The 21,909-nt window shown below is 42.0% G+C and overlaps 2 protein-coding genes across 3 annotated transcripts; both read left to right on the top strand.

Annotated features, from left to right (window-relative positions):
- Positions 1-225: 225 nt before the first annotated feature.
- On the top strand, positions 226-19,909 carry LOC106581673 (COP9 signalosome complex subunit 8). Of its 2 annotated transcripts, none has more exons than XM_014163877.2 (7): positions 226-471; positions 2,525-2,595; positions 2,698-2,746; positions 4,258-4,390; positions 15,841-15,948; positions 16,178-16,240; positions 18,449-19,909. In XM_014163877.2, exons 1-7 carry the CDS (start codon positions 376-378, stop codon positions 18,526-18,528), a joined length of 600 nt encoding a protein of 199 aa, XP_014019352.1. In that variant the 5' UTR covers positions 226-375; the 3' UTR covers positions 18,529-19,909. The 2 variants fall into 2 exon arrangements, with proteins under 2 accessions (XP_014019352.1, XP_014019353.1); XM_014163878.3 differs by lacking the exon at positions 226-471 and adding an exon at positions 520-728.
- trim63b (tripartite motif containing 63b) lies at positions 8,448-10,206 on the top strand. The gene is given in 1 exon segment (NM_001139652.1): positions 8,448-10,206. A coding segment is annotated over 1 exon segment (1,053 nt). The 5' UTR covers positions 8,448-8,613; the 3' UTR covers positions 9,667-10,206.
- Positions 19,910-21,909: the final 2,000 nt, after the last annotated feature.

The raw sequence follows: 21,909 nt of genomic DNA, 5'->3' as shown, positions 1-21,909 counted from the left end.
TCCTAGAACAGTAGGAGGAAACACGGCTAGATAAGAGAAATAGATTAATAGGGGCCTAGCACTCCAATACAGTAGGTTGCGGTGTATGCAGCTTTCACTTGGTTGCGATCAACCAATACAAATTTAAAGAAGAAATTAACCAGTATCTGGGTCTTCACTAGTTACCACAGCAACACAGTCATAAACCCCGCCCATTTCTACAATTTTTCATCTTAAAATGTGATTTTAACCATAATCACACTGCAAACCGTGCCCCTAACCTTAAATGAATACCAAGAAGAAAATGTTTGTTTGTATAAATGTTTAAGACCAAGCCAATTGGACTTTGTGGCTGTGGTAACTACTAGTGCAATTGGAAACCCAGTATCTGGTCGAATGACTGATCTGGGCAGCAACAAAATGCCTGCCGCAGTGATAATGGGTGAAAATTATGATAAACTTTTAGAGCAGTGCGAAACACAGGAGCTTGAGGTAGTTATGTATTTCTTCAAAATTGTATAATTTAAATGTCGGTGTTCGAAGATAATCGCTTTGGTTTGTAGCTAGCTAAATTACCCATCCACACACACTAACTAGGTAACGTCAGCGAACACAACATATCTAGCTAGCTAGATCATAACATTACCGTTAAATTGAACAAAGCTAACGCTGCAGGAGCTGTGAGTTAAAGTAGCTAGCTAGATCATAACATTACCGTTAAATTGAACAAAGCTAACGCTGCAGGAGCTGTGAGTGAAAGTAGCTAGCTACACGACGGTGGTTTGCTAACTTAGCTAGTTATGATGTTGCTAAACATATCGCTAACGTTAGTGCTTTTGCATCTGCTCCGTTATTTACGTTTGGTGTAGCTGGCTGCTAAGTTCAGTAGTTAGCTATCCAGCCACACACAGACACACTAGCGTTTGTTGGCAAACAACACATCTAATTAGCTAGCTCATAACATGAAATTGACTAACGCAGTTCATTGAATGAGTTGTGAGTAAAGTACCATGTTACCCGTACGTCAGTTGGCTAGTGCTTGCATTTGGTCCGTTGTTTAACCGTACGTTTTGTGTTGGTGGCCTACTCTTTGATGGTATGCACAGACAACGTTTTAAACTAAGCTTCTAAATGTATGCTACTCTTTGGTATATACATAATTCAGACTAGTGGCTTTAAAGGCTACATTCTTAGCTTGACACTGGAACATTCATGTCAGATGTCCACCAGATACACATGCGTTTTGCCATATGTCTAGCCCGCATTTTCCTTATTTGATACATGTGCTTCACAAGGTTGCAGAATATATATATATATATATATATATATATATTACCTTTAACTAGGCAAGTCAGTTTAGAACAAATTCTTATTTTACAATGGCGGCCTAACCCGGATGACACTGGGCCAATTGTGCCCCGCAATATGGAACTTCGATCACGGCCGGTTGTGATACAGCCCGGGATCAAACCAGGGTCTGTAGTGACGCCCCAAGCACTGCCTTAGACCGCTTCACAACTCGGGAGCGCCACTTGGGAGTTTGCATGGAGAAGATAATTTTCGCCCTGTTCGACCAAGGCTTATAATTAGAAAAGAAAAGTTATTCTCCTATAGGCCTACTGGTTTCATAGGTGGGCAGATCTACCAACAGCCTGACTCACACAATGGCGCATTATTACAATTCATCTAGTTTGTTCCTATTCTTCTGTCTCCCATCTTTAGCAACATCAATACATTTAACTGGTTGTTCCCGTGTAGATTACTGATTTCAAATCAGTAGCTGGTCCTGCATGATGGCATGCAAAATGATGCACAGAACAGTTCTGCGCATCTTCATTTTGCAAGCCATTCTGTTAGAGCGCAATACCCAAATGTAGTAATGATGAATATTCCCAGTGTCATTCTTACCCGAGACACATTTCCAGTCGTTCAGCCGGGGTCTTCTCATCTCTAACTACACAATAGTGATAATTTGGCCTTTGTATGGTTCCTCCCATGTGAACTTTTATGATCTTTTCTACCACTGCATGGTAATGCCATATCTCCATGTTTCCAACTTGGCCATATCTCCATGTTACAGTGCGTGTTTACGGAAAACAGACTGAAGACAGTTGACTACTTGTGCTAATTAGCTATCTGCGTCTCCTAACACCTCTGTGTAAATGGAAGACTGATGCCCCAAACATGTTGTCACTGAAATATATTGTCGGCTGCAACTGTTTTAACAATGTACAGTAAGTGTGTATTTTGCATTTGTGACATTTGATATGAGAAGTAGAGGGATTTGATTCTAGAACCGTACTGCAATTGAGAATCGATTCAGGATTAGATGGAGTATTTGGCTGTTTTGACTTCGAGCCAATTCGCCTTTAAACAGAACAAGTAAGGTCCTTGGACTGTAAGGAGTAACGTAGGCTCCTTTACTCCATTATTGGGCTATCCTAAGTCATGAGGGTGCTACCAAATGTGGAACTTCATGAGTAATTAATTGGCTTGAATGGTCTGACCATAGGCATTGACTAATTCATGCTCTTTTTATTGCCAGGCTCCAGGTGGCATTGCTACCCCTCAAGTGTATGCCCAGCTGTTGGTGCTCTATCTACTGCACAATGACATGCAAGTCAGGCTATGCCTTTCCAAAGCCCTTCTAAAGATAAGATTTTCTACCCACTGAGACATGATTGGAATTAATTGTCAGATTACTTTTTCTCTTTACAGGAATAATGCAAGGTACTTGTGGAAGCGAATTCCTCAAGCCATTAAATCGGTGAGAAGGGTTAGAATTTCTCATACTTAGATAGCTGTAAATGTTTGTAAATGTCTTAGTGTCAAAAGCATCTTTTTCTTAGTAGGTATGCACATTTCGGGTCAATTTTGCTGCCGACTGACCGACCCTCATTAACCGGTCAACAAATAGATTTTCTCTCTCCAAACAGTCAAATTACTGACCAACAAAATATAATGCATGCAGACAAGACATTTTAAGAGTTTAATGGAAACATACAACAATAGCAAGTCTATTATTGAACATGCAACTTCTGTAATGAAACAGTTAATAAAACCCCATTTTCAAACATTTTCCAAAATGCTATTAATGTGAAAAACACTGTTCTAAACAGTGCACCAAATGCGAGTGGTTCCATATGTAATAGAGGTGAATCTCAAACATAGAAAGAGGGTAATCTAATGGCAACAACTAGGATGGGTTGCTAATATGACTATGATTGTGCCTTTGGCTTCTGGACAACGAAGGAAAGTTGATATGAAAACCAATAGAACAGGAGACAAATGCTGGTTAATGACATTAAGTCTTTATTAAATAATTACCTCCCAAGTTTTGAAGCAAGGTAAGACATGCCTCATTATTTTAATCAAAGTAAAACTTTCAGGTTTCAAACAATTATACTGCCTCAAGCTCACATTGAAAAGTGGTAGGTGACACGATGATAGCCTGCCTATTGTTGACTAGCCTATGCACTTGAATGGCGAATGGAAGGGACTCTTTAATTACGAGTTGAGTTTGAGAATTTAAAATAGTAGCTCTTAATCGTGGCCATCAAAACAGTTAACATGCAATTGCATTTAGAATTGTTATTTGTTGCACAATGACTGGGTTTATAAAAGCACATGCTTCACTCCAGATTTTTAAAGAGCTGCGCTGTCTGACAGGTGATAGGCCAGGCAGCCCTGGTCCTGGAGTGCTGCAGGAAGACCAGGTGTGTTGAATTTAGGCAATCACTGAACTGATCAATTAATTCAGTTGGTCAGGTGTGGTGCCTAGTGTTGGAACTACAAATCCTGCAGCACTCCAGGAACAGGGTTGCCTACCCTTGATAGGCCATTCCACTCCTAAAACTAGGCTCTATGCTGTGCAGGTGGGATAATCTACATGATAACTAATGAATATACACACGTGCCAATTTAACTCCTAAATTATGCAATTTAACCTATAGACGGATGAGCATGACCAATCAAATGTATTTTCAGCGGCTAACCGGTTATCCGTTAACATCCCTAGTTGTTAGATTAAAAATGTTAACGCTATACTGGGAACCCCGTAACTATTGAATAGGTACTCAACCTATAATTTCCCACGTTGAAAATGATCGTAGACAAGTGGGACCTGCCCTGCACGCTTAATTAATTCAACACATGAGAATGAGTGTATCCAATGTGTCACTAGCAACAAGACTCCTAGCCTGCATGTCATTCATTATAGTCTAGGCCCCAATGTATGGTAATGTCAGTGAAGTGGGTTGAAACATGTGGTGTGTGCAGGCAAACCCAGAACTGACGGCCTTATGGGCCGTGGGTCAGCGTATATGGCAGCGAGACTTCCCAGGGATCTACTCGGCCATCGCAGCTCACCAGTGGTCTGAAAACATCCTGCCAGTCATGGAGGCCCTGCGAGGTACTGTCATGGCCGTGCACTTTTCTGTTACCAATTGCACACACCTGACCTGAATGATGGCTTGCACAAGTGGCTCAAATTGCATTTCTAACACAATGTGACTGAGTTTCCAGGTTTTGAAATATAACATTAGTCCCACAGGGGATCTTAGAATATGCATACTGTTTTTTTTTTTTTATGTCTTCTGGTGAGAAAAACATATTCTGGAGACTGTTACTGGGTGTTATTGAATACACTCCAGAGAGTAGTGCTACACATTGAGTGAGTGATTGATTGACTGCAGATTTGTTTGAGGCTCACTGTATTGACCTGTTGAGACAGACTGAACTCTTGCTTAGGCTTTGTCTCTCACCAGTTTACTATATTCATAGCCTAACCCTTAGGCTAGACAAGAAGAAATACATTGGATAAGGATAGATTTGTTAGTGTTCACACAATCAGCAGCTAAGTTTTTCATGTTAGAATTAGCTTTGGACAATTTGTAGCAGGATTAAATAAAATGTTGGGTAGTTGATGTAAGAATTTGTATTCTTACTTAAATTATGAAACTAGTGGCCCCACACTTGTTATATAGCACATTTTGCAATGTTTACAGTTGAAGTCGAAGTTTAGCCAAATACATTTCAACTCAGTTTTTCACAATTCCTGACATTTAATCCTAGTAAATATTTCCTGTCTTAGGTCAGTTAGGATCACCAATTTATTTTAAGAATGTAAAATGTCATAATAGTAGAGAATGTTTTATTTCTTTCATCACATTCCCAGTGGGTCAGAAGTTTACATGCACTCAATTAGTATTTGGTAGCATTGCCTTTAAATTGTTTAACTTGGGTCAAACGTTTTGGGTAGCCGTCCACAAGCTTCCCACAATATGTTGGGTGGATTTTGGCCCATTCCTCCTGACAGAGCTGGTATAACTGAGTCAGGTTTGTAGGCCTCCTTGCTCCACACGCTTTTTCAGTTCTGCCCACAAATTTTCTACAGGACTGAGGTCAGTGCTTTGTGATGGCCACTCCAATACCTTGACTTTGTTGTCCTTTGGAAGTATGCTTGGGGTCATTGTCCATTTGTAAGACTCATTTGCAACCAAGCTTTAACTTCCTGACTGATGTTTTGATGTTGCTTCAATATATCCACATCATTTTCCTCCCTTATGATGCCATCTATTTTGTGAAGTGCACCAGTCCCTCCTGCAGCAAAGCATCACCACAACATGATGCTGCCATCCCTGTGCTTCACGGTTGGAATGGTGTTCTTTGGCTTGCAAGCATCCCCCTTTTTCCTCCAAACATAACGATGGTCATTATGGCCAAACAGTTCTATTTTTGTTTCATCAGACCAGAGGACATTTCTTCAAAAAGTACGAGTTTTGTCCCCATGTGCAGTTGCAAACCGTAGTCTAGCTTTTTGATGGCGGTTTCTGAGCAGTGGCTTCTTCCTTGCTGAGCGGCCTTTCAGGTTATGTTGATATAGGACTGTGGATATACTGTTTTACTGTGGATATAGATACTTTTCTACCTGTTTCCTCCAGCATCTTCACAAGGTCCTTTGCGGTTGTTCTGGGATTGATTTGCACTTTTCGCACCAAAGTACATTAATCTCTAGGAGACAGAACACATCTCCTTCCTGAGCGGTATGACGGCTGCGTGGTCCCATGGTGTTTATACTTGCGTACTATTGTTTGTACAGATGAAGGTGGTACCTTCGGGTGTTTAGAAATTGCTCCCAAGGATGAACCAGACTTGTGGAGGTCTACCATTTTTTTTCTGAGGTCTTGGCTGATTTCTTTTGATTTTCCCATGATGTCAAGCAAGTAGCACTAAGTTTGAAGGTAGGCCTTGAAATACATCCACAGGTACACCTTCAATTGACTCAAATGATGTCAATTAGCCTATCAGAAGCTTCTAAAGCCATGACATCATTTTATGGAATTTTCCAAGCTGTTTGAAGGCACAAGGTCCTTTACGGTTGTTCTGGGATTGATTTGCACTTTTCGCTTAGTGTCTGTAGACTTCTGACCCACTGGAATTGTGATACAGTGAATTATAAGCGAAATAATGTCTAAACAATTGTTGGAAAAATGACTTGTCATACACAAAGTAGATGTGCTAACCGACTTGCCAAAACTATAGTTTGTTAACAAGAAGTTTGTGGACTGGTTGAAAAACAAGTTTTAATGACTCCAACCTAAGTGTATGTAAACTTCCGACTTCAACTGTACATTGTAGTCTGCTGCCTATTGAGGGTTCTTGATGATCAAAAGGGGTGGCAGGTAGCCTAGTGGTTAGAGCGTTGGGCCAGTAACCGAAAGGTTGCTGAATCGAATCCCTGAGCTGACAAGGTAAAAATCTGTCATTTTACCCCTAAACAAGGCAGTTAACCCACTGTTCCCCGATAGGCCGTCATTGTAAATAAGAATTTGTTCTTTACTCACTTGCCTAGTTAAATAAATAATAAATAAAAGGGTGCCACTTGCATCCTACATTGTTTCCCAGCTGTGATGTGGTAAATGGGGGCAAACATGAGGGAGCTTAAAGTTGGAATCCTGAATGGTGAACCTGCCATGTCCATTTGCTCTATAAGAACAACAAAAAAGTTACTGCAAACATTTTTTTTCTCCCCTTATTGCACACACGATAGAACAGCAGCATATGTATATTTACGATACGTGATGCTCCCCAGCTCTTTGTCAAGTGGACAGTGGAGCTGTTTCCCAATACTGCGGATTCCATCTTTAAAAGTTTTTGTAATACCCCCTTGATAATTAATAGGCTCTATAAGAACATGAACAAATTGTCCCATTGATGCACAGCATGATATGATACAGTTCACCTTGTTTAATCTAGCCCTTTAAACCATAAGCAGCATCACACCATTTAGCCTACCACAATTGTTCAAAACAGATCATTTTTCTTGATTCTCAAAATGACAGTAGTCAATATAGATGAGTATATTACAAAGGTATTGTCACAAGGTTATGAAATTGACAGATAAGATGGTGTCTTCTTAAATTACACTAAAATATCCATCAGTAAGTTCCTGCCTCTGCCGATTAGTGTCATATGGAAACACTTATGACCTTCACTGCTCATACCCCCCATGTGTAACCACCTCTAACTTTTGGACCCTGGTAGACCCATACACGAAGTCACTCATGCGGCAAGGTTTTAGAATAGCTCATCCCTGGTGCTCACTGTTCTTTATTTTTTATAATTTTTCAACGTCACGGAATGTGCTACACATTTACAGGAGAGTTACTCAAGGCCATCTTAATTTCCACGATCTGGGGTTTAACCTATAGCTGACCGCTTGTGTAATATAATGGAAATCAATCCAAAGAAAGTCACTGGGAGGTATTTTATTCTGCTTGTTTTGTTGGGGCAGTTTATCGAGTAAAATGTTGGATTCAAAACACCATTCAGTGGGCAAATGTAGAAGGGGCAAAAGTATGAAGAGAGAAATATAGATTTTTTTGCATATTTATAGGATGATGGTGCAATGCATGTCATGAGCATGAAACCTCAAACAGTGGGTTTGGGGTCTGCCACAGAGGGTGTTGTGAATGCTTGCTAAGAGTTTTATTTAATCTACTGAAGTGCTCTGATATGACCAGAGTATAAGTAGGCTACACCAGCGAGAAAGGTGGTTAGCTTTATGAAGCCTATGTTGGCTTTGTCGTAATACTCCTGGAAAACCAGCCCGTGGTAAACAGTCAGGGGTGTGTTGACGTGACAAGGCATGTTGTTTACCCTTAAGGAAACCTCCCTCGGGTGCGACTGCTCTGGGACAGTCACATGGGGGGCTTTATCTCTGCTGAATGTACTCCTGGCCCTGTCAGATTTCTGTCACTGCGGGAGGGGATCTCGCTCCTTGTGTAACATATGACACATGCAGCAGCCAGTGGGTGGGGGCCATTTTCTCAGAAAAGAGCCTGGCAAACAAGCAGGGAGGAATATGTACCCTGGTTGGTGGGAGATATCGGGTGTCGCAGGCTGGTATAAAGGACAGGGCTGCTATTCCCCAGTCAGAACAGATGTCAGCACTTCAGCGGACTCTGAAGCAGCTACCAAAGAGAAAGGTTCAACCCCCAGCCTCCACAGTTACAGGCTTGTTAAAGCCTATAGGAGAAGCAGTCGTCCAAGACACACTGAAGTTTGAGAAGGCTGTGTCGAAAAAGAGACTCAGCTTTTCTAGCCCAACATTAAGGAGAAGCTTATTTCAGCATGGATGTCCAGAGGACAGGCTCGGTGGTGCGTCCACCAAGCCCCATGGAGAGCCTGGAGAAGCAGCTGAGCTGCCCCATCTGCCTGGAGATGTTCACTAAGCCCGTGGTCATCCTTCCCTGCCAACACAACCTGTGCCGTGGCTGTGCCAGCGACCTCTACGACTCACGCAATCCCTACCGCTTCTCGGGCGGCGTCTTCCGCTGCCCCACCTGCCGCTTCGAGGTGGTCCTGGACCGCCACGGCGTGCACGGCCTTCAACGCAACCTGCTGGTGGAGAACATCATTGACATCTACAAGCAACAGCAGGAGGGCGGCGGGGGTAGTGGCAGCAGTGACAGCACAGAGACTCCATTGAAGCCCAAGGACTCTAAAGAACCCATGTGCCAGGAGCACGAGGAGGAAAAGATCAACATCTACTGCGTTACCTGCCAGATGCCCACCTGTTCCATGTGCAAGGTGTTTGGCCAGCACAAGGACTGTGAGGTGTCGCCGCTGGCCAGTGTCTACCAGGTGCAGAAGGGCGAGCTTAGCAACGCCATCGACGCCCTGGTGGCGGGCAATGGGCGCCTTCAGGCCCTACTCAACCAGATGGAGGACGCCTGCCGGGCGGTGCAGGACAATGCACAGCGCGCCAAGCAAAGCTTGGGCGAGCGCTTCGACCTGCTCTACGCTGTGCTGGAGGAGCGTAAGGGCATGCTGCTGGAACAGATCGGCAAGGAGCAGGACGAGAAGGTTACAGCATTGCGGGCGCTGGCCCAGCGCTATGGCGAGCGACTGCAGGCAGGCTCAGAGCTGACTGACACGGCGGTTCAGGCCCTGGAGCAGAGCGGTGCTGCCGAGTTCCTGCTGGCCTCCAAGGGCCTGATTACACAGACCAAGGACACCGCCAAGAGCTCCCTGGGTGAGGAGAGGCCCGAGCCAGGCTTTGAGAAGATGGACCACTTCACACTGTCCACGGAGCATGTGGAGGTCGTCCTGGCCAAGATGGACTTTGGAATGGTCGACGATGACGAGTTTGAGGATGCGGAAGGGGACGAAGAGGAGGAGTGATGAAACTTAAATATACGAAATGAACAAATTAACTATTTACTACTTTTGAAGGTTCTTCAACCTGAATGTTCATGGCAGGGACTCTAGTTTCAATGTTTCAGAGATATTAAGATCATTTAGGAGGAAGGAAGGAAGACGTTGGTTGCATCAGAATGTTTTCGTTAGGAGTGGATTGACTTGGATACACAATGGCTTACCCCAGTTTTGAGTGCAATATTTAGGTTTTTGTACTCTTAATTTTGCCATTTTGTAAACTATATAGTTTTTTTATACTTTTGTATTTCCATATCAGATCTATTTGTTATGTACTTTAGGTTGAATACACTCTGGTAAACAACCACTTGAAGACTTTATCAGGTGTAGAGATTGAGATGGGAATGAAGATTTGATTTGGGATTTCTCATCTGCATCTAGAATGCCTGTGGTTGTTTCAAACGGATAAATGCTTGAATTGATTGCGTGCCCACAACTGGCAACAGAATATTTCAACAGATCTGTTTTTGTCGCATACTGAAATAAACAATGCTTCAAATGACTCAAGCAGATATTTCTTTGTTTTTATCAGATTCTGATTATTTCAAGAATGCCCTTCATTCCTCCTTTTTTCAAGGTACAGAGAAACACACATGCATACCCAGCAAATCAGTTTGAAGTTCAAAACAAAATGGTTTTGCAATATAACTATAGTTTGAGTGTTGTCCCAATATGTTGTTGCTCTCACTTGGCATGTGCCAGCATTTAAAAATAAAAGCCCTTGCTAAGTCCTCAGTGGCAAGCCTTTCCTGGTGAAGATTGGGGGGGGGGGGGGGGCTATTTTTAAAAGTTAAGATGTTGAGAAATGACAGAGGCCCTGGAATAGAGTGTCAGTGGGGGTCCTGTTTCTCCATTAAGTACCATCCCCCTCATGTCATAGACCGACTTGCTCAGCAACTACCAACTCCTTTCTGAAGAGCTGTAGGGGAGGCATTTGGAGGGGCCGGCCCACATGACTAGTCATCTTTGGATTAGTACCCTGCCACTCAGCTGATTCAATGGCTTCTGTCATCTGTTCTTGTAGTCTCCAAATTCCTTTAGAATTAGTTGTAATATTTTATCAGTGGTGCTAGCAACAGTCATCAAAATTGTTAAAAGGTTTTAAGAACAATTCTAATAAATGCAACAGTTAGACAATGGATGAAGACACTCCAAACGTTATTAATTAACTGAATTGGAGCACAACATTTTACTGGGGCGGACAAATAATTAGTTCAGGGATTTTGGTGGGAATTCCATTATTACATTTATTGTCAAAATTGACTTTTTTCTTAGAATGCACTTGTATACATTTTGTAATGGTGTCAGAAAAGCAAAAAATATTTTGTTAAAATACAGAAAATGATGTGCCTAATTTGAATAAATGTATATCTTTTTCACCAATCTACACACAATACCCATAAGTGAAAACATTAGCAACATGTTCTTTGCTAATTTATAAAAAAAAAAAATATGCAGAAGTACACTCATTTACACAAGTATTCACACCCCTGAGTCACAACTTTGTAGAAGCACCTTTGGCAGTCATTACAGCTGTCTGTCTTTCAGGGTATGTCTCTTAAGAGTTGTTGACACCTGGATTGTGCAACATTTGCACCTTTTTATTTTCAAAATTCTTCAAGCTCTGTCAAATTGTTTTATCGTTGCTAGACAACCATTTTCAGGTCTTGCCATAGATTTAAAAATAGATTTAAGTCAACTAACTCAGCTAGGATTTTGCCTGTGCTTAGCTCCATTTGGTTTATATTTTTTATCTTGAAAAACTCCAGTCCTTAATGATTACAAGCATACCCATGACATGATTCAGCCACCACTGTGCTTGAAAATATGGAGAGTGGTACTCAGTAATGTGTTGTATTGAATTTACCCCAAAACATTCCACTTTTTGTATTCAAGACAAAACGTTAATTGCTGTGCCACATTTTTTGCAGTATTACTTTTAGTGCCTTGTTGCAAACAGGATGCATGTTTTGGAATATTTTAATTCTGTACGGGCTCACTTATTTTCACTCTGTCAATTAGGTTAGTATTGTGGAATAACTACAGTGGGGGAAATAAGTATTTGATCCCCTGCTGATTTTGTACGTTTGCCCACTGACAAAGAAAGGATCAGTCTATAATTTTAATGGTAGGTTTATTTGAACAGTGAGAGACAGAATAACAACAAATATCCAGAAAAACACATGTCAAAAATGTTATAAATTGATTTGCATTTCAATCAGAGAAATAAGTATTTGACCCCCTCTCAATCAGAAAGATTTCTGGCTCCCAGGTGTCTTTTATACAGGTAATGAGCTGAGATTAGGAGCACATTCTTAAAGGGAGTGCTTCTAACTGCAGCTTGTTACCTGTAAAAAAGACACCTGGGAGCCAGAAATCTTTCTGAAACGTCAGCCTCAACCTTAATGACTTGGAGAAGATCTGCAAAGAGGAGTGGGACAAAATCCCTCCTGAGATGTGTGCAAACCTGGTGGCCAACTACAAGAAACGTCTGACCTCTGTGATTGCCAACAAGGGTTTTGCCACCAAGTACTAAGTCATGTTTTGCAGAGGGGTGAAATACTTATTTCCCTCATTAAAATGCAAATAATTTTATAACATTTTTGACATGCGTTTTTCTGGATATTTTTGTTGTTCTGTCTCTCACTGTTCAAATAAACCTACTATTAAAATTATAGACTGATCATTTCTTTGTAAGTGGGCAAACGTACAAAATCAGCAGGGGATCAAATACTTTTTTCCCCCCACTGTACAAGGTTGATTCATCCTCAATTTTCTCCTATCACAGCCATTAAACTCTAACTGTTTTAAAGTCACCATTGGCCTCATTGTGAAATCTCTGAGCGGTTTCCTTCCTCTCCGGCCACTAAGTTAGGAAGGACGCCTGTAACTTTGTAGGGACTGGGAGTATTGATACACCATCCAAAGTCAATTAACTTAACCATACTCAAGGGGATGTTCACGTCAATGGGTGTCCTTTGCTAGGCATTGGAAAACCTCCCTGGTCTTTGTGGTTGAATCTGTGTTTGACTGAGGGACCATACAATTATCTGTATGTGTGAGGTACAGAGATGAGGTAGTCATAACAAAATGTTAAACACTATTATTAGTCCATGCAACTTATTATGTGACTTGTTAAGCACGTTTTTACTTCTGAGTGTATTTAGGCTTGCCATAACAAAGGGGTTGAATACTTATTGACTCAAGACAATTCAGCTTTTCATTTTTAATTAATTAGTACAAATTTCTAAACTTAATTCCACTTTGACATTATGGGGTATTGTGTGTTGGCCGATGCCCACTAATCTACATTTAATCCATTTTAAAATCAGGCTGTAACACAACAAAATGTGGAAAAAGTCTAGGGGTGTGAATATTTTCTGAAGGCACTGTGAATATATTCTGAAGGCACTGTTATCTTCTATTTCTTGTGGTATGTGTCAAGACTGTTAAATCCCTGACAAAGCTTGAGTGTTCTTATAGATTCAACAGAAAGACAATCTATTCCTTTGAGTCCATTTCAGTCATTACCAGGGTGTGTTTAACATTACAAACGTTTCCGTGATTGTAACATTAACGGGAAAAAAATTATCGGCACATGCAAGAATAAAATGAATGCAATCAATCCAGCGAGATTTAAGTGACATTGATTTTATACCCCTCAAGCACAGGAAATACAGTGCATTCGGAAAGTATTCAGACCCCTTGGCTTTTTTCCACATTTTGTTATGTTATAGCCTTATTCTAAAATAGATTGAATTTGTTTTAAAAATGTATTTAGTCTACACTCAATATCCCATAATGACAAAGGGAAAACAGGTTTTTAGAATTTCTTTGCTAATTTAAAATAAAAAACACATACCTTATTTACATAAGTATTCAGACCCTTTGCTATGAGACTTGAAATTGAGCTCCTGTGCATCCTGTTTCCATTCAGCATCCCTGAGATGTTTCTACAACTCTATTGGAGTCCACCTGTGGTAAATTAAATTGATTGGACATGATTTGGAAAGGCACACACCTGCCTATATAAGGTCCCACAGTTGACAGTGCATGTCAGAGCAACAATCAAGCCATGAGGTCAAAGGAATTGTCCGTAGAGCTCCAAGACAGGTTTGTGTCGAGGCACAGATCTGGGGAAGGGTACCAGAACATTTCTGCAGCATTGAAGGTCCCCAAAAACATTGGCCTCCATCCATTCTAAAATGGAATAAGTTTGGAACCAGCAGGACTCGAGCTAGCTGCCCGGCCAAATTGAGCAATCGGGTGAGAAGGGCCTTGGACATGGAGGTGACCAAGAACCCGATGGTCACCCTGACAGAGCTTTAGAGTTCCTCTGTGGAGATGGGAGAACCTTCCAGAAGGACAACCATCTCTGCAGCTCTCTACCTATCAGGCCTTTGTGCTAAAGTGGCCAGACGGAAGCCACTCCTCAATAAAAGGCACATGACAGTCTGCTTGGAGTTTGCCAAAAGGCACCTAAAGTAACAAGATTCTCTGGTCTGATGAAACCAAGATTAAACTCTTTGGCTTGAATGCCAAGCGTCACGTCTGAAGGAAACGTGGCACCATCCCTACGGTGAAGCATGGTGGTGGCAGCATCGTGGTGGGGACGTTTTTCAGCGACAGGGACTGGGAGACTAGTCAGGATTGAGGGAAAGATGAACAGAGCACAGTACAGAGAGATCCTTGATGAAAACCTTCTCCAGAGCGCTCAGAACCTCAGACTGGGGCGAAGGTTCACCTTCCAATAGGACAACGACCCTATGGACAACGACCCTAAGCACACAGCCAAGATAACGCAGTGGTGGCTTCAGGACAAGTCTCAATGTCCTTGAGTGGCCCAGCCAGAGCCTGGACTTGAACCCAATAGCGGTGCAGCTACGCTCCCCATCCAACCTGACAGAACTTGAGAGGATATGCAAAGAAGAATGGGAGAAACTCCACAAATACAGGTGTCAAGCTTGTGACGCCATACCTAAGAAGACTTGATGCTGTAATCACTGCCAAATGTTCTTCAACAAAGTACTGAGTAAAGGGGCTGAATGCTTATGTGAGATTTCAGTTTACATTTTTTTTTTTACATTTCCAAAAATTTCTAAACTTGTTTTTGCTTTGTCATTATGGGGTATTTGTGTGTGTAGATTGATGAGGGGAAATTCTGTAACGTAACAAAATGTGGAAAAAGTCAAGGGGTCTGAATACTTTCCGAATGCACTGTAGATGGCTGAGAAAGACATCAGATGGGTTTGGCATTTTGTAGGTGTACTTAAAAAGGCAGGACCAGTTAAGTTTTTTAATTTATATTACTTGGGCACACCAGTTGATAATGCTCTGGCTCTCAATTGTGCCATATACAGTAGGCTACATAATGTGGTTGGAAGGATATCGGTTGATTTTTCTGGGCCAATGCCTGGAGTTAAAAGCAAATGTGGCATTTTGTTCAGAAAATTAAGTAACATTGATAACAGGGGCTCTTTGGGGAGAAGAAAGGGGGAAAAACCCCGGACAGTCACTGTGCCCGTCCTTGCAGCTGTCTCCACTTGTCCCAGTTGTTATGTTACCACCGGTAACACTGTTGTAGCGAATGGGGGGTTGTTAATACACACAGACTGTTGCTAGGCTATAAAGTGCGAAGGCGATAACTTAGGGCTTGTTCATTGAAGCTGTCGGGGTATCAATAAACATACAATCCATCAAAGGTGTAAGCCAAAGTCTGGTTTGCCGTCAGCTGTGAGGCTAAATTGTTTTGCAATGTCGTCATAAGGAGCAGTTGACCCACTCTTGACTCGGGACCAAATCATACTCTGACCTTGTTTTGTGCTCGCCTTTTCCTTACATCTTTACATACATTGAGAACTTGTTCTCAACTTGCCTACCTGGTTAAAGGTTAAATAAAAAACATCTGCCTTACACTGTAGGCCTATTTGACTTGCTATTTCTCAGTCCAAGTATAGACAAATTGTTGTTAGCGCTGCTACATGAATAGTACAATAACATTACTTTTTGACCATGGGGCTGGACTCCACATTGTGCAGTTTACATGAGGTGTTATTAGATTTTTTTTGCATGTTTGAAAGACAAAATGGCCCTCTCTTAAATGCATACATCTCACGTGTGTACCCATCTTTATTCCCACAGAGACCACTCGTCGGAGGGCGTATGGCCTGGTGGCCCAGGCGTATACCTCCATCATGGCCGAAGACTTTGCCGCCTTTGTGGGCTACTCCGTGGAGGAAGCCGTGAAGGGTAAGCAGAAGCAGTGTAGAACCTAATCTATACTCACTACCATCTGGCTACTGGATCAATAACACAGTCGTATACCATTGTTTTGTATATCCTTAATCTCTTCATGTGACTTCAAGTTTAGACCTGAAAATAGTGTCTCGTAACTTTTCTCCTTTCCTCTCTTCGCTTATTTTGCCCTCCTTTTCTCCACCCAACCCTCCTCTCTCTTATCACTTTTTCCCTCCCACAGGGGTGGTGAGCCAGGGTTGGCAGGCAGACCCTGCCACCAGGATGGTAATGCCCCAGAAGCCAGGTAGGTGGAGCTATTGCCCTTCTCTTTTCTCCCGTCAGTAGGCTATTTGTCATGCCTGAGCCTTTTTCCCCCTACTTTGCTCAATCACGCCCTCTTCTGGTGCAGATGGCATTTTCCAACCAGACTGTCATTCCCCCATATGCTCCATTTAACCATATGCCGTGTGTGTGTTGTGTGTGAGAGCGAACCCGGTCCAGAGCTGTGAATTATGAGGTCATTCATAGCTGGCTTAGACACTGACTCCACTCCTCCTCACCGCCCTTACTTTCCCCTCCTCTCTGTTTCTCTCATGTATTTGTGGGCTCTCATAGGTTTTTCTTTGCGCATTTTTACCCCCATATTACTGTTCTGTTTCCTTTGCCTGGCCTACCTCCTGAGACATTCTGTCCCTGTGTAACTGGTCAAATACAGGTTCAGGAATGAGCAACATCAGATATCCCTTTATTTCTCACACATCATGCTTTCCTTCTTCCCCCCCACTTGTGTTCTCTTTCATCCACTTCGTAACCATAGTTCTCTCTTGTGCTCGCTCATTGTTCACTCCCTTCCCTCATCTTCCCCCTCCCCTCAACTCTCATCACCACATATGCCGTTCTTTTCCCTCCAATCCTAACTGTCGACACGCCCAGTGGGTGGCTTGTTGATCAGTCTGGTTTGAGACGCATTTCTTTATGGAAACATTTTGCGGGACCTTGTAACAGCCCCTTTCTCTAATCAGCAGACCATCATGCTGAGAATCTGTGGCACATATGTTCATCTGACTTGATCCGTCAGCCCCTCGATTAATCCTCTCGCACCTCAATTTTTCTTACATTGAATCAGCATACAGAGCCTTTGAGCAGAAAATCTGCCAGACAGCGCTTTCATAAGCCCAATCATTGCGCAACAATGCTAAATGCAATCTTGTGTTAAAAATATATTTTTGTCCCACGCCGTACTTATAGGTATTATTTTTATTTCTCAACTGGAAATTGAAGCATGCTTCCCATTTGCTTTTTAAATGCATAGGCAAATGAAGGCAGGCTTCATCAGTGCGTCACACACCACTTTGCAATGAGCTGGAGGCAGTATGCATTTTGAAAGTGTATAGTTTCTTAATTGTTTGAAACCTGAAAGTTTTACTACATATTATGAGGCATGTTTTACCTTTCTTCAGAGTAGCCTAGGCAAAATCTGACCATTTCAGTGGAGGCAATTAGCCTATTTTTATAAAGACTTCCATATGCCATTGAAACCTGTTGCCCATTTCTGTCATGTTCATGTTGTTTGGCACCAGCGGAGAGCATTGACCATATCCCTGGTGAGTGCTCACTGCACATATTCACTCTGTCATTGTCGGGTCAGTGCCACTTAAGTTTGTTTTTGGGCAATAATTTCCTCCTCCAGCTTAGATGGATGTCATATTCTATTTGTCTCACCTATTATATGGACAACGTCGTTTTTATTGATCTGTTTGTCAGTGTCAGCAGAGTGGGCTACCCTGTAATTAAAAAATAGTCTGCTAATGTCTGCAGTATTATAAAGTGTAGTAGAATTGAATGATACGTCTAAGCTTAATTTTTCCTGCACAAAGAAAGAAAAAACACATCTGATATAGCCTAGGCCTCTCTGCTATATGCGCTCAGCCATGCATTGGACAGTCTTTCTTGCGAACAGTGATTTTGAGTTATATTATTAGCCTAAATTATGACTATACACTCTACTCATCACATTCCGAATAGTAGGCTATTTTACATAAGTCTGCGAATACAGTTGCATTTTTATGGTGAAAATTGGCTTCCCCAAACTTCACGCACCGCCTAGGCTAGTGATTGTACTTTTCGTTTCTCGTCTTGTTGGCTGAGGAAAAGTAAATGTCAACAGTTATTCTATCATCTACAAAGTGAGCGGTAAGTAAGAGACACGTCATTGCATACTCGACTTGCACGTTTTGTTAAGATTAATTCACTATAATCTGAATGTGGTTTCTGTCATTCCGATCACCGTTGGTGGATGCCTTAATCAGGTTACGCACCCAATGCATAGGCCTATGGTTCTGGTAAATTTCTAAAATGTCTGGTAAATGGAAATGCTGCTGGTCAAATGTCCTGCACCACATTTTCATAACGGAAACTCTGACACGCACACGGATGGAGGATGCTACATGGTAGAAGACTTGGCTCTATGAGGAATCCCTCTCTTACTCACTCACTCTCTCTCTTTCAACAGATCCTCCCCCTGTATCGCTGGTTCCAAACGAGCAGCAGCTGGCCAGACTCACTGACTACGTGGCTTTTCTTGAGAACTGATACATTTCCTTCAGCCCTGTTTGTCTGCCATGAGGAGGACACCAGAACGCCCCCTTTCCCAAGCTTAGGTGGACACACACGCAGGACCTCAAACTGACCCCCCTTGTGAATGATTGTCGTCATGTCTTTTGTTGGGTAAAACTGATTTTGAATGGCTGGGCCTGGCTCCACAGTGGGTGGGCATATATTCCCTCCGAGGCCCACCCATGGTTGCGCCCCTGCTCAGTCGTGAAATCCATAGATTAGGGCCTAATGCTTTTATTTCAATTGACTGATTTCCTTATATGAACTGTACCTCAGTATAATCTTTGAAATTGTTGCATGTTGTGTTTTTATATTTTTGTTCAGTATTGTATTTGAGTATGCACCTTATCGCTACATGCATTTATATGGTTTCTCAAGAGTGGAGTGAACCTGATCATAGTAAGACACGGAACTGCATTTTACACAGTACCAAATATATAAATAGACCTATTTATATAGACTCCCTGAGCACTTAAAAGTTCTCTCTCAATAGAAATTCTTCAGGTAAGAGATGACTCATCAGGCTATTTGGAAAATGTAGGCCCTTCTCTCCAACAAGACCCTTCCATCTATAGACTTTGCTTTTGAATTACTGTTTGTGTTTTGACTTGTGAATTAATGGTATAGTTTGTTTCTAATTCTGAACTTGGTGGTTTTTGGGGGGGCAGTCCCTGCAAACAAGAAAAGTTGTGACTCTCTAGTGTCAGTTGTCTGTGAGAGCAACATGCCACGAGAAGGGTGGCCTAGACGTCCCTCCCTCCCCATAACAATCCTTTAGGTGAATCTGGCAACCATCTGCTCTATGAAATACTGTTAGTCTGGTCAGGTTTTTTCAATCCTTAACTTGAAACCCCTATAATAATCATTAGAAAACGCCGCTCTAGTCTCCACATGCTGGGAGACAGTTTTGGGATGTGGTTTTTTTCCTGTTGATTTCATCTAAGCCCAGATTTTATTGTTATTTGTTTCTGACCTACAGTATGCATGCGCTTTGGATTGAATCCTAACCTGAGAAATGCATGTGTAATTTAAAGTTTTCCATATTCCTAAAGTTTTAATTGGAAGCACACATCTCAAGTTGACCATTAAGGTTCCAGAAGGAGGTGTGACATTTATTTGTACCTGTAGTAGTACTCATTGACTAAAAACCTTGAGGAGCCACAAAATATTCAAATACACTGAGAAATGCAACAATTGCGCAATAATAAAAGCAACACCATGCAATGATCTAGCTCGACTTGTATAGGTACTCCTCCATTTTAGCTGTAAGAAACTTCCAACTGCCTGTCGCCTGGCCTATTGCCCACTGGCTTGCCAATGTATGAAATTAAATAAAGCTTTATTTATACAAATTTCAGACATGGAATGCAATGCAATGTGCTTCACAGGAGAAAATAAAAACAAATGTTTACTACACAACAAACAAGAGGAAAAAAAACAAAAGAATGACAAAAACTGAATGACAAAACAGAATCCTAAGGAAAAGCAAAGCTAAAAAGGTGTGTTTTAAGATCTCTTTTAAATACAGTATGTACACTGTTTCGCCCCCTCAGATTCTCTGGCAGGCTATTCCAGAGGCTGGGGGCATAATACACTGGCTTGCGAAAGTATTCACCCCCTTTGGCATTTTTCGTATTTTGTTGCCTTACAACCTGGAATTAAAATATTTTTTGGGGGGGGGGGGGTTTGTATCATTTGATTTACACAACATGCCTACCACTTTTTGAAGATTCACAATAAAAAAATATTTTGTAACAAACAAGAAATAAGACAAAATAAAACAAAACTTTGTGCGTGCATAACTATTTGTAACTCCCTCCAGTAACCACGAGCACAACCGTACCTTGATTTTAACTGGCGGCTTTATTCTGTAGTTTAGTCAGAATTATCACCTTCCGTGAGAACTATAAAGTAAATGAAAATACAGTTTAAGCACACTCTTACACCTTCTTGTCTTATGAGTGACTTATTAGCTTGGTGTAACTCTGAAGTAATTACATACATAAACAGTTTAGCCGGAGCTATAACAGTATCAGATTGAGCACACGAATAAAGGAAAAAATACCTCATTGGCTGCTTATTACAGAAGGGAGGAAATCAAACTTCACACTTATATTCCTGGCATGAATTCACGCTTCATCCTAACATACACATATCAACCTTTACGAACTACACCCGGTAACATGAAAACTTAGCTAACATCGCGCGGGAAAGCCTTCACCCCCAAAGATGTGTTGCTACGATAATGATCCCCGTTACAACAGTTATTAGCCACGTAGTTCCACCTGTCTTATCATTTCCCTCGTATAGCGAACACGTAAACAATTCAAACAAAAAACAACGACATAGACTTACAGATTAACTGTCAGTTACACTCCCACCAATCACCTGTGATTTCTGTGAAAGGGGTCTGCAGGGTTTTTGATTGGCTTCCAGGAGGGTGACTGTCATATGGATGGGCCTCTCCAGATAGGTGGGTTTGGTGATGCGTTTACCTCTCTCATCCAGGGTTGAGTCGCTGATCAGTAACTTGCATCTTCTCACCCGGCCATCCTGTCCCAGGTACACTTCTGTAACCTTTGTCAATTTCCACTGGTTGCGTGGTGCAGTATCATCTTGCAATATGACAATGTCATTAATACTTGCGTTTCTTCTGTCTTTATTCCATTTCTGCCTGTGTTGGAGGTTTAGGAGGTACTCTTTCTTCCACCTTGCCCAGAAGTCATTGGCTAAGAATTGTACTCTGCGCCATCTCTTGTGGAGATAAAGATCTTCCTTGATGAACTGTCCAGGTGGTGGTAAGAGAATTGTGGACTTCATTGTCAAGATGTGATTTGGTGTGAGCGGTTCTGGACCTAATGGATCATTCAGATATTCCGTAGTTAGGGGCCTACTATTTAAAATCGCCATGACTTCATAGAGAAAGGTACGCAGAGAAGCGCTGTCGAGTCTTCCGTCTGACTGATCAAGAATGGATGTCAAGACACTTCGTATCGTGCGGATTTGCCTTTCCCAAACACCACCCATGTGACTTGAAGATGGGGTGTTCATGATAAACTCGCATCCAAGTTCCTTCAATCGTTCTTGATCCATTTCCTTCCGGGCATCCACAAACTCGCGTCTTGCGCCAATGAAGTTGCTGCCTTGATCACATCTGATTTGACGAACATTACCACGTATGGCGATGAATGAACGCAGGGCATTGATAAAGGCATCGGTGGTTAAGTCATCAAGCATTTCAATGTGAACTGCTCGAGAGCCCATGCAAGTGAGTAGGAGCCCATAACGCTTTAACTCTCTTCTTCCGTCCTTGGCATAGAAGGGTCCAAAGCAGTCCATCCCGCAGTATGTGAAGGG

This window comes from Salmo salar, chromosome 21, assembly GCF_965601325.2.
Source record: "Salmo salar chromosome 21, fSalSal1, whole genome shotgun sequence".
Taxonomy (NCBI): domain Eukaryota; kingdom Metazoa; phylum Chordata; class Actinopteri; order Salmoniformes; family Salmonidae; genus Salmo; species Salmo salar.
This window is presented reverse-complemented; position numbering and strand designations above follow the sequence as displayed.

What these genes read in the sequence shown, in the direction of transcription:
- LOC106581673 (XM_014163877.2), top strand. Translation starts at nt 376, where the DNA reads ATGACTGATCTGGGCAGCAACAAAATGCCTGCCGCAGTGATAATGGGT. An exon ending in GCGAAACACAGGAGCTTGAG is followed by an intron (nt 472 to 2,524) that starts GTAGTTATGTAT and finishes TTTTATTGCCAG; the next exon opens with GCTCCAGGTGGCATTGCTAC. An exon ending in AGTCATGGAGGCCCTGCGAG is followed by an intron (nt 4,391 to 15,840) that starts GTACTGTCATGG and finishes TTATTCCCACAG; the next exon opens with AGACCACTCGTCGGAGGGCG.